General features: G+C 26.9%; 1 protein-coding gene across 4 annotated transcripts in view; it reads left to right on the forward strand.

Annotated features, from left to right (window-relative positions):
• Positions 1-10,667: 10,667 nt before the first annotated feature.
• LOC118031280 (BEACH domain-containing protein B) overlaps positions 10,668-13,091 on the forward strand; it is a 40,727-nt gene continuing 38,303 nt past the window's right edge. For 2 of the 4 annotated variants that reach the window (XM_073412582.1, XM_073412584.1), the window contains exons 1-3: positions 10,691-10,863; positions 11,525-11,745; positions 12,884-12,947. In XM_073412582.1, coding sequence (XP_073268683.1) covers positions 11,624-11,745; positions 12,884-12,947 — 186 coding nt within the window. In that variant the 5' untranslated portion in view covers positions 10,691-10,863; positions 11,525-11,623. Of the gene's footprint in view, positions 10,864-11,524; positions 11,746-12,883; positions 12,948-13,091 lie in introns of all 4 variants that reach the window. The other 2 variants (XM_073412583.1, XM_035035634.2) reach the window with 2 other exon arrangements.

Genomic DNA, 13,091 nt, shown 5'->3' on the forward strand with positions numbered 1-13,091 from the left:
AGTATGCCAATCGAAATAAGTTGTTACTAGCTTAATTTCTGCTTTCTGATGCGAGTTTATATTTTGGATAATGAATAACATTTTTCTAATTTTATTTTTTTTTATTTGAAAACAAAATTTTGGTGCATGCATGTAGTCCATTTCACTTAATTTATATAGGAATTTTATCATGATACACGAAGAAAAATTTAATTCCCTAATAAAATAGAGGACAACGTGTCTTTGATATGAAAAAAAAATCCAATAAATCACTGAGACAAATTGCATGGGGCAAATCGTTTTTTTTTTTTTTTTTGTCATGAATTTTTGCGAAAAGTTTCTTTAGCTAAACTCACTTTCCACGTTTACGTATTCTTTTATTACGTGTCTGAACATGTTTTTTTATATAAAAACTTGTCACCATTTGCATGTTTAAGTGAAAAAAAGCCAAAAAAAAATGTTATGATAATTTTTATACAACTATATGTAAAAACAAAGGAATAATAAATCTAGAAGAATTGTATAAAAGATTCGCAATTAAAAAATAAATATTCTGTTCTGACTAGATGCTTATGAAATTATATAAGAAAAACTTATGTATATATAATTGTTCACAAAGTAACCATCAACATTATTATAAAAATTAAACACCCCCAATCTTTCTCTTTCTTGTCTGTCTCTCAACTATTTTTACAGGAGAAATTTGGCATGCAAAAGCAAACTTTCCAAACTTTGTATGGAAAAGAGGAAACTTTGCTGGAAAGCCGACTACCATAGTTCTTAGCATGGATTATGCACAAACTTTGCCATCCTTCCCGTTTTGATGGGAAAGGTATGTGCATAACTTTAGTTGTTGTTGTTGTTGGTTTATAATATGTAAAGAAAGTGTCTTGAATTTTGTTTTATTTTTGTCCTTTGTTTCTTTGACATGGAGGATTGATCATAATTACCAAGACAATGTCATGAGTTGTTTGTTTTTATCTTTTGTTTTTTCCTAGGCAAATCACTGTGTTGCATTAGAAAAGGGTGAATTATTATACTATCCGGTTGCAATTTGTAACTCCCGACAAGTTCTATTTAAAAATTATGCTCTACTTCTTTGTTCGTGTATTTATTTTTTATATAAAAACATTTTTAAATTATTAATAGCGTGTTTTTTTTAATAAATGCTTATCATGGCTTGAAAAACAAGATCGAATAAAACAACAACAAAATTGTGCTTTGATAATTTTATGCAATTGTATGAGAAAATAAATAAATAATTAATTTGAGAAACCATGAAGGGGAAAAAAGAAGATTGTCTCCGCATCAATGCCACTCGATGCTCTTGAAAATGAAAATCTGCATACAAAATCACAAATATTAATTCTTTCGTTATTGTGAATCTTGAATTTAACGTAAATTCTTCAAGGAAATCTAAAATAACAATTAACTTCTTCAAAGTATTTACGAAGGTGGTGAGCCTGGTTTAGAAAAATAAACTATCTCCAGTGAAGTTAGAAACCTTTTCCAGGTTATTCTCTTTAATATATCTCAAGATATAGACTTGCCACTAATTTCGCATGGCTGGCAAGAAAAACAGATAAAAAAACTTGTTATTATAGACGACGTGTCTTCGTAGCTAAAAGATACGTTTCTCTTTGATACCTCCATTTTCTTAATACAACGACGTCCCACTTTTTCGTATGGTAATTCTAAATAAGTAAACTAGTCATTTAACTCGCATTACACTGTGATTATATATATATATATATATATATATATATATATATATATATATATATATATATATATAAACAAGGTATGGAGACTATTTCAACGTATTTTTAACATAACATTTTTTATTAAATATCTAACTAAATAAATTAATAATTATTTAAATAAATACACCACTGACAATAACAAAAAAAAATTAAGAAATGAATGTAAACTAAGATATTTAATCACATAAAAGAGATATTCACTCAATTGTGTTAACTAAACTTATTTACTTTAATCAATAAAAGATAAATCTATATCTTTAAAAACACATGACCTAAAAGATAAATAAAATAAAAATGATTGAATAAACTCACGTCCTATAACAATAATGCAAGGCCGAACAAATCAAACCAACAATGTTATTTAAAAATTAATATTTTTATTTTAAAAAATAAACTTCACTTGTATAAAAAATAAATGAATTAAAATGATATTTTAAAAATTAAACACAAACAAAAACAATTCTAAAAAAAAAACCCTTATGTTAAAAAAATAGCATGCAAAACTCGTGACTTGTATCATGAGATCAGAATAAACTCTTAGAAAATAAATTGAAGATAATCACTAAACTAATATTTTTTTTAAAAATAATAATTACATAACGATAAGATCGTCTGAAGTTGAATCCCTAATATATCAAACTTTCAAAAGATGAATTTTAAAAAAAAAAATGTAAAAAAAATAAGGGGGGGAAATTAGAGGGAAATAAAAATTTGATATGACCTGCGTTTCGCAACGGGTCGTAATTTTTCTTTTAAAGAAAAACACTTGGGTACGAAAGCTATCTTGATATTTTTTTTACATAAAAAAATTATAAGTGTAAATCAAATGGTTTGTCAAACATCTAGCAATAATCTATGCAAATACATAAAAAAAAAAGGTCATTAACAATAACCAAAAGAGAAAGTGAAAAAATTGAGAGATGAATGTAGATTAAGATAATCCATTTGTTTGTATTAACTAAACTTATTTATTAAGATCAATCAAAGATAATAGAAATAAAAACACATATGAAACCGAGTTAATAAAATAAAAGGAAAAAATATGTATGGTTAAACATATTCAAAATATTATTTCAAAATAACTTTTTTCTTTACAAAACAAAAACTATCTACATATAATAAAATTAAAAGATAAAATAAAAAAAAATGTATAAAAATTAATTACAAAACAACAACAAAAGTTAAAGAAAAAAATCATCCAAAAAAGACTTGCAAAACCCATGGTCCAAGTAATCAGATCAAGACAAACTGATTAAATAGAAATTGAAGGTGATTACAAAATTATTTTAAAAAATAATAATATAGAATGATAAAATCATAATGTTGAAACTCATGACTTAATAATTTAATATCGAATGATGAAATTAAAAAAAATAAAAAAAACCTTAAAAAAGATCGAGGTTAAATCATACTAATTTTCAAAACCCGTGGCATGGGACATGGGATTATGATTGCCTAATAAATGGGAAACATGAAAAAAAATCACGAAGCAACATTTCTAATCATCCAAGATTAGAAAACAAGACAAATAACAATCAAAACAATAAGGACTAGATTTAATATAAAAAAATAAATGAAAAAAATATAAAAGGACTAAATTGAAAAATAAAATAAATAAATAAAATTATAAAAAAATAGCAATTAAGAGAATGAGAACCAAATTGGATACAAATATTTCAATGCGTTAAAATATCGAGGGGTAAAATTAAAAATAAAAATAAAAATAAATCAAGAAAATGATATATATATATATATATATATATATATATATATATATATATATATATATATATATATATATATATAGAAGCAATCAAATGAATGGAAACCAAATTAGATATTAAAATTAAATGAGATAAAATATCAAGGAATGAAGTTGAAAATAAAAAATAAATCAAGAAAATGAAAAAAAAAAAAACAAAAAATAGCAATCATAATAACAAGGACAAAAAATCAATACAAACTAACATGATACATCTAGTTTATAAAAGGGTTGATGTGAAATTCAAGATTAGGAAAGAGAGAGAAAATCCACTAGGGCCCAATTCAAATCGAGACCAACTGATTAAATAGAAATTGAAGGTGATTACAAAATTATTTTAAAAAATAATAATATAGAATGATAAAATCATAATGTTGAAACTCAAGACTTAATAATTTAATATCAAATGATGAAATTAAAAAACATAAAAAAAAAACCTTAAAAAAGATCGAGGTTAAATCATACTAATTTTCAAAACATGTGGCATGGGACATGAAATTATGATTGCCTAATAAATGGGAAACACGAAAAAAAATCACGAAGCAACATTTCTAATCATCCAAGATTAGAAAACAAGACAAATAACAATCAAAACAGTGAGGACTAGATTTAATATAAAAAAAAATGAAAAAAAAATATAAAAGGACTAAATTGAAAAATAAAATAAATAAATAAAATTATAAAAAATAGCAATTAAAAGAATGATAACCAAATTGGATACAAATATTTAAATGCGTTAAGATATCAAGGGGTAAAATTAAAAATAAAAATAAAAATAAATCAAGAAAATGATATATATATATATATATATATATATATATATATAAAGAAGCAATCAAATGAATGGAAACCAAATTAGATATTAAAATTAAATGAGATAAAATATCAAGGAATGAAGTTGAAAATAAAAAATAAATCAAGAAAAAAAAAAAGCAATCATAATAACGAGGACCAAAAATCAATACAAACTAACATGATACATCTAGTTTATAGAAGGGTTGATGTGAAATTCAAGATTAGGAAAGAGAGAGAAAAATCCACTAGCGCCCAATTCAGATCGAGACCAACTGATTAAATAGAAATTGAAGGTGATTACAAAATTATTTTAAAAAATAATAATATAGAATGATAAAATCATAATGTGGAAACTCAAGACTTAATAATTTAATATCAAATGATGAAATTAAAAAAAAAATAAAAAAAAACCTTAAAAAAGATCGAGGTTAAATCATACTAATTTTCAAAACCAACAGGAAGGAAAAAACTAATGAAGAAAAAGAAAAAAATAAATTAATTGGGTTAACCCTTCAAACCAGGTTATCCCGTAAAACCTGAGATTTGCGTCATGAAAGTTTGATAACTAAATAGAAAAAAAAATGAGAGGTTTACCCAGAATGATCTAGGTTAACCCATCAAACCAAGTTAACCCGTCAAGCCTAGGATACATGTCATGAAGGTATGAAAGTCTGATAATTAAATAGAAAGAAAATTAACCTTAACAAACTAAACTAAATGAAAAAAATAACTCGTCACATTAAGTCAACCCATCAAACCCGAGATCCATATCATGAAAATCTGATAACTAAATAAAAAATTTTAATATTAACAAACTAAATCAAATAAAAAAAAATCATTAAAAAAAATAAAAAGAAAAAAACAGCTAATATTGTCGTAATCCATTTTTTTTTTAAAAAAAAGCTACAAAGCTAAGTTTTCAACCAGATCAATATAAAAAAAAATGACAAAGATTATTATTATTTTTTTAAAAATTCAATTTTGGGTAAAATAAATGAAAACAAAACATGTAAAAAAAAGGAAACAAAAGGAAAAAAAACACGTGGGGAAAGCTACAGTGTTTTAAAGAAATAAACAAAAAAACTAAATTTTCAACCAGCTCAATAGTAAAAAAATAAAATCAACAAAAATAATTTTGAAAAAAAAAATGTAAAAATTGACAATTTTGGAAAAGAGAAAAAACAAATAAAAAAATTAAAAAAAAAACATGTGGGGAAAGCTAAAGTTAGATTATTATTTAGCTTAACATTAAAAAAATAAATTTGATAAATATAATTTTTTTTTAAAATATGTGGGGAAACACTGTAGCAAAACAAAAATTATGTTGGGGAAACACTGTAGCAATCCATATTATTTAAAAAAAAAACTATAAAGCTAAATTATCAACCAACTTAATATAGAAAAAAAATAAAGTCTACAAAGACCATTTCGAAAAAAAAAAAAATAAATCATAAAAAAAAAAAAAACAATGTATAAGAATATGACAGCAATCCACAATGTTTTAAAGAAAAAAACTACATAGTTAAATTTTCAACCAGCTCAATATTTAAAAAAATTAGTAAAGATAATTTTGAAAAAAAAATTAAAAAAAAGAAAAAAACAAAGACAAAGAAGTCAATTTTGGATAAAAAAAAAAGAAACAAAAGCAAAAAAAAAAAAAGCTACAGTGAAAAAAATTGCTACAGGAAAAAAAAAAAAAAAAAAAAAGCTGTTACAGTGTCGCGGGTCATTTTTTTTGTATAAAAAATATATATAAAAAAATTAATATTTAAAAGTGTTAGGTCTTTCTGCAAAGTTATACCCAAGAATCTTGGGTTTAGCTGCAACACCTGACCTAAGAGTAATATTTATAATATTAATAATAACATTAAACTTGCATGACCCAAGTTTAAGTGGGGGTGGCTACAATACCAGATCCAATAGTCTTGGATGTAGGTATGGCTGCAAGGTCGTATTATATAAGTGTGATAATTAAATAAATTGATTAAAAAGAAAAAAATAAAGAAAAAAACCAACAGAAAAAAAAACTAATGAAGAAAAAGAAAAAAAATATGAATTAACTGGATTAACCCGTCAAATCTGGAATTCACATCATGAAAGTTTGATAACTAATTAAATAAAAAAATTAACGGGTTTACCTAAAGTTAACTGTGTTAACCCATCAAACCAAGTTAACCCGTCAAGCCAGGATACATGTTATGAAAGTCTGATAATTAAATAGAAAGAAATTTAACATCAACAAACTAAATCAAACAAAAAAAATTCATTAAAAAAACAAAAAAAACTTAAAAATGAAAAAAAATAAGACAGTTAAATAATATAATATAATAATGAGTAAAGTGAGGTGAAAAAAAAAAAAAAACAACTTTCATTCACTGATGCATAGGAGGTGTGGGGAAAGCTACAGTGCTTTCCCCACGCGTTTTAGAGTTCTATAATATATTAAGTAATATACTAAAAGGCGTGGGGAAACTACTGTAACTTCGCCACGCCTTTTACTTATTTAAGCTTTTTTTTTTTGCAGTTTTTTCTTTTTAGGCTTATTTTTTATCATTTTTGGTTTTTTTTTCTCTAGTAGTTTTTCCTTTTTTTTCTTTTGTTTTTTATAAATGTTTTTTCATTGTAGCAACTTTTTTTTTCTTTTTTTTTATATGTTTTTTTTAACGCGTGGGTTTTTCACTGTAGCAGCTTTGTTTTTTTTTTTCCTCGCTTTTGTTTCTTATGTTTTTTTACATATAATGTATCACTGTGCACACAGTGAAACACTTGACTTTTGTCTTTGTGTTTTTTTTCCTTTAATGAATTTTTTTTGTTTAATTTAGTTTGTTAATGTGAAAAAAAATTTAGTTTAGTTATCATACTTTCATTACACGGATCTCGGTTTTTTATATATATTAAGCTGGTTGAGAACTTAGCTTTGTAGTTTTTTAAAAAAAGAAAAAAAAAAACACTATGGATTACTACAGTGTTTCCCTTACATGATTTTTGTTTGGTTGCAGTGTTTCCCCCACATGTTTATTTTTTAAATTATCTTTGTTAAATTTATTTTTTTAATATTGAGTTAGTTGAGAATTTAGCTTTAGCCCTTACATGATTTTTGTTTGGTTGCAGTGTTTTCCTTACATGATTTTTGTTTGGTGGCAGTATTTCCCCCACATGTTTATTTTTTAAATTATCTTTGTTGAATTTATTTTTTTAATATTGAGTTGGTTGAGAATTTAGTTTTAGCTTTAGCTTTCCCCACGTTTTTTCATTATAATAATTATTATATTGTATTATATTATATGACTATTTTTTTCTTTTGTTTTTTTTAATGAATTTTTTTGTTTGATTTAGTTTGTTAATGTTAATTTTTTTTTTATTTAGTTATCATATTTTCATGATACGAATCTTGGGTTTGACGGGTTAACCTGATTTGACAAGTTATTTTTTTCATTTAGTTTAGTTTGTTAAAGTTAATTTTCTTTCTAGTTAATTATCAGACTTTCATGGTACGTATCTTGGGCTCGACGGGATAACTTGGTTTGATGGGTTAACTCGGTTAATTCTGTGTAAACCTGTCATTTTTTTTCTATTTAGTTATCAAACTTTCATGACGCAAATCCCAGATTTTACGGGATAACCTGGTTTAAAAGGTTAACCCAATTAATTCAATTTCTTTTTTTTATTAGTTTTTTTGTTTCTGTTGATTTTTTTTTTAATTAATCTATTTAATTATCACACTTTTATGACATGACCTTATAGCCAGACCCACATCCAATATTCTGGGGTCCGGTGTTACAGTCAGACTCACTTAAATTTGGGTCATGCAAGTTTAATTTTATTATTAATATTATAAATACTACTCTTAGGTCAGGCGTTGCAGCCAAACCCAAGATTCTTTGTTAAAACTTTTCAGAAAAACCCAAGATTTTTAAATTTTTATTTTTTTTAATATTTTTTATATAAAAAAAATGACCCACAGCATCACGCGGGTATCAAAGCTAGTATATATATATATATATAAAGAAGCAATCAAATGAATGGAAACCAAATTAGATATTAAAATTAAATGAGATAAAGTATTAAGGAATGAAGTTGAAAATAAAAAATAAATCAAGAAAATGAAAAAAAAAAACAAAAAATAGCAATCATAATAACGATGACCAAAAATCAATACAAACTAACATGATACATCTAGTTTATAGAAGGGTTGATGTGAAATTCGAGATTAGGAAAGAGAGAAAAAATCCACTAGGGCCCAATTGTTGCTCCACCGTGCCTAATCAACTAGAAGAGGATGACTTGACGCTTCCATTACCGTCATGCAAGGTGACGTTTGACTGTTGGGAAGTCTTGTTGAAGCATGTGTAACCACCAACTTTTATTCTTAACTATATCTATATTTGTTAATAGCCTAATTTTCACTCGTGCATATAGTTGAAAACTAAAAAACCATGATGAAAATACAAAAAAACCCTTGGACGTTAGTTTTTTTTTTCTCGGTGATAATATAGTCATTTCAATGTATAATTAGAGAGTTAAAAGACCAAAAAGCCCATGGACCCCAATTTTATTTCTTTGCCTCCAGGAGTATTTATGTTATTTTACCATGCATTTAAAATGTAAGAAGAATGGTTTTTTTCCCGATCAATATGATAATGACTTATGAATTCTATAAAAAAAACCCATTTTGTCCCAACATCAAATTAAATGATTTTGTTTGAGAATAACAAAACTGTCATATCATGATTCCAATCTATAGTAACATACTAGCCTTGGCTCGCGGGCTTACTAAGTTGCCAACCATTGTTTGTGCAAAAAATGATGTTTAAGTATTAGAAAGGGGGTACAAAATGACATTAAAAACTGGAAATGATAAATGTGTAATAACACTAATTAGGATTAAGTCAATACAAGATAACAAATACTTAATTATTATTATTATTGTTATCGTTATCGTTATTGTTATTACTGTCAATAATATTATTATTTTCATTACCATTATTACTACTACTATTATTATTTTCATAACTAGCATTACTGCTATTATTATTTTTACTAGTAGCATTGATATTATTGTTAATATTACTATCACTGCTATTATCATTACGATTGATACTAGTACTACTGAAAAATAAAAACCACGAACTTGATTTGAAGGAAAAAATTAAAAATTATAAAAACTTTAACAACAAAGCCAAGAAAAACAATAAGAAATAAAAAAAAAAGAGAGACCAAACTATAATCACTATTATTATCATTGAAATTTTTTGTTATAAACTTGATTCAAAGAAAAAGACCGAAAGCCATAAAAACTTTGTCAAGAGAGCAAAGCGACATAAATATAAAATTAAAAGTAAAATGACTGAATAAAAAATTGTTACATATACAAATTAGAAACTAATAGTTAAATTGGAAACACATAAAACTTCAACAAAAAGGAAAGTGATGAAAATATAAAAATCAAAACTAAAATGATTGAATTTGAAATAGCAATAACACTAAGGACCATAATATAGTTATGGAGGTAGGAAAGAGAAATGAAGGGAAAAAAAGGGGGGCAATAACGATAAACTAAGAATATTTAGATTATATGCACCGTTTATGATGAAAGAGAAGACAACAAAGAATCGGATTATATGATGAAATTCTATTTTTGACAACAGAGAGAACTGTATGCGCCACTCAAAGAACGTGGCATCTCCCACTTATTGGTGTGTCAACTGTCACGCACCAACAACTTTTTATTATTAAAAATATTATTTTAATGGTAAATTACAACGCTATTCCCCTGCAAACTAATAACTAACAAAAAAAAAAAAACAGAGCAAAAGATCCTAATACCCTCGACTCCAATGCATTAAATTTATTGGATTCAAGGGTATATTTGTAATTCAACTATATATAAAAAATAAAAAATACCTATATACCCCTACCTAGAACAAGTGATTTTTTTCATTCTTAGGAGTATTTTTGTTATCTTACTATTCATAAAATACCATATAGATATAAATACCCACATGCAAATCAATAATAACAAATGACCTTGTAAAATATCAAAATACTCCTTGATCAAAGGCATGCATTTGTTTTTTTGGCGAAGATTATAAAACATCACTCAACTATTGAGCGAACAATAAAGTGAGTGTTAATATACAATGAAATGTTTATCTCATTTAATTTTATTTTTTTTTAATTTTTAATTTTCAATGCCACAAATAAATTTTTTTGGTAAAAAAAATGCATTAATAAAAAAATATTTTTAAAATTTAAATCATAGTTTTTATATAAATATACTTTTCTTTTATAAAAGAAAGCAAATAAAAATAGATTTCGAAAATTATTGAGGAAATAAATAATAATTATCTACGCACAAGGGCAGTCCCGCGAAACCACATTTTCGAGGTCTAAATTCTTTTTTTAATAGAGCTGCTTCTCCATGTGATCACTATTTTTCTCCGGTTCCTTCCCCTCTGAAAGAGAAAAGTAAAAGAACGAAAGCTGTCAAAAACTCCAAGGTCAGATCTCGCGATCAAACCCCAAACCCTAAAATTGTATTTTACAGACCTGCGATTTAATCAGGTACTCTTCGTTCTTAATGCTCATATAATCAGTGGTTATTAAACTTAATTATTTACAAGGATCAAATTGATAATTTCCCCCCAACTACTGGTTTAATTCTTGCATCTTTCATTATAACTGCTAGTTCTCAGATTATGCAAAAAAATTGATTGTCGGAGTATAAATTTTATTCTTTGCTTCTTACTAGCTTTGTTGGTTTTTAGTTTATAATATTCTTTTATTGCTAATTTAAGATTTCTGGCAAGTTGAAGCAGGTGAACTTGAGGTCATTACAAGTACTATGTGCAACAGTTTTTTTTTTTTCATTTTTGTTACGTGGTCAAGAATCTTTGGTCATAGTGTCTTCTTATGCTATCATATCCATGGAGCAGTTATTAATCGGGGATTCCTAAGTGCACATGACAATGCGCTTGAGAAATGTGCAATGGACTCTCGAATTCACTTGAGCATGTCTATAAATTCATGTTTACATGTCTACCAATTCATGTATGGATATGTAAGCTCTCATAGCACAGTCATAGCACCTGCAAATGTGCTTAGTGTTTCTCTTATTAGTGTGCTGTCATGCTTATTTTCTCCGGCAATCTAAATTACATTGTTTGAACTTTGGAGTAAAGAGGCAGCATGCTTGACTTAGTGATTTTCATTCCCTTGGAAACAGATTCTTGAGCTCGCAAAAAGGAATGGTCTGGATTGACCATCTGTATCTTTTTCATGGAATTGTGAAGTTTTGATTGTTCCGGTAAGTATAGTGGGAAGCATGAACATTGTTAAGGGTGTGGCTGATCTCATTCGAAGGACATCCAGTGGTCAAACTGGAGAGTCCATCCAGGGGTCATCATCTGGGAGGTTTTCTCCTCCTTCTCCAAAGATCTGTTTCAGGTACGTGTGACTAGTCTGAATCTATGCAAGCTTATCATGATTTGCATTTTTCTTTTCTTTGATAAGAGTTGAGGATTCTTATTAATGTGGAAAGAAAGCACTTCAAATTTACTGTTTGTGTTTGTTTTTAATTGTTAAAGCCTATAAATCAGTCAATGAAGGCACAGATGGAGTGCTGCAGATTTATGAGAAAGACTACCAGTCATCCTCATTTAATATACACATCATGTAAACTAAATTCAGAACGAGCAATATGTAAAACTTAAGAATGCTTTGCTAGATAAAACTCCCTACTTTCCCTCAAGTATCCCATAAATTGTTCAATGATTTGAAAATGGATTCCTCCTCAAATATTTTTTGTTTTGTCCTTTCCACAACACCCAAAATATTGAGGTATGCAGTTCTTTGTCTTTGCGAAGCTTATGGTTGTTCTTGTATAAAGGCCTTTACCCTCTATTAAGCGTCAAGCTTTTGAACTGTTAAATCTGTCATGACCTTGTGGAAACGTGCAATCCTGTACATCATCACCCATAAGCTTCTAATTTTTTATTATTTGCACATATATCATGTTATAATAATGACTGATTGTATCAAGTTGATTTGCTGATGGGATGGTTTAGATCTATGATAAACTAGTTTCACAATAAGTTGAAGTTTTGGAAAAAGAAGAAGTAGAAGCATTGGAATGCCTGCTTCTTTGCCTGTAAAAATAGCAACACAAGTTTGTTACAAAATACCGAATAAGGTATAGCAGGAGAAGAGAAGATTGCTTAACATATGGCCATTGTTTGGAATTATTTATGTGATGGACTCTTCCCCTCCTGCCCCCTAATTTAACGGTGGATTAAAGTTATACTCCCCTATTCTGATCCTCATTTATTTGTCTGCCTCCTATTTCCTGGTAATACACAACTTTTCAAATATACCAGTAGCTATTTTGATTAATGGCTTAAACTATTTTCAAGTGCAAGTGTCAACAATTTTTCTGTTAGACTTAAGCTTTGTTACTCCTTCTCTGGAGTGCAATGACATAGATTTTTTGTGCACTCTTTAGTTCTTACCCCTAGATTTTCTATTTCTCAAATAGCAACTGCGGGTTAATCTACTTGATATTCATACATTTTGGCCATCTTATCAGTGAAGTAGGTGACGAGGCGGTTTTACATACACTCTGGGAGAAATATGAGAATGCTGTTGACAAGGTATGACTGCTAGTATCATGGTCTTAATTTTTTTTCCAATTAAACTGTTTGGTATCTTTCCAGCTTCTTATGCTGTATATTGTGTTGCTGAAAGTAATGTGTTATGCAAATTCATCTGTCATTTTTCTTTTGTCCTTGAAGCAA

Source organism: Populus alba, chromosome 11 (genome assembly GCF_005239225.2).
Source record: "Populus alba chromosome 11, ASM523922v2, whole genome shotgun sequence".
In the NCBI taxonomy this organism is placed as follows: domain Eukaryota; kingdom Viridiplantae; phylum Streptophyta; class Magnoliopsida; order Malpighiales; family Salicaceae; genus Populus; species Populus alba.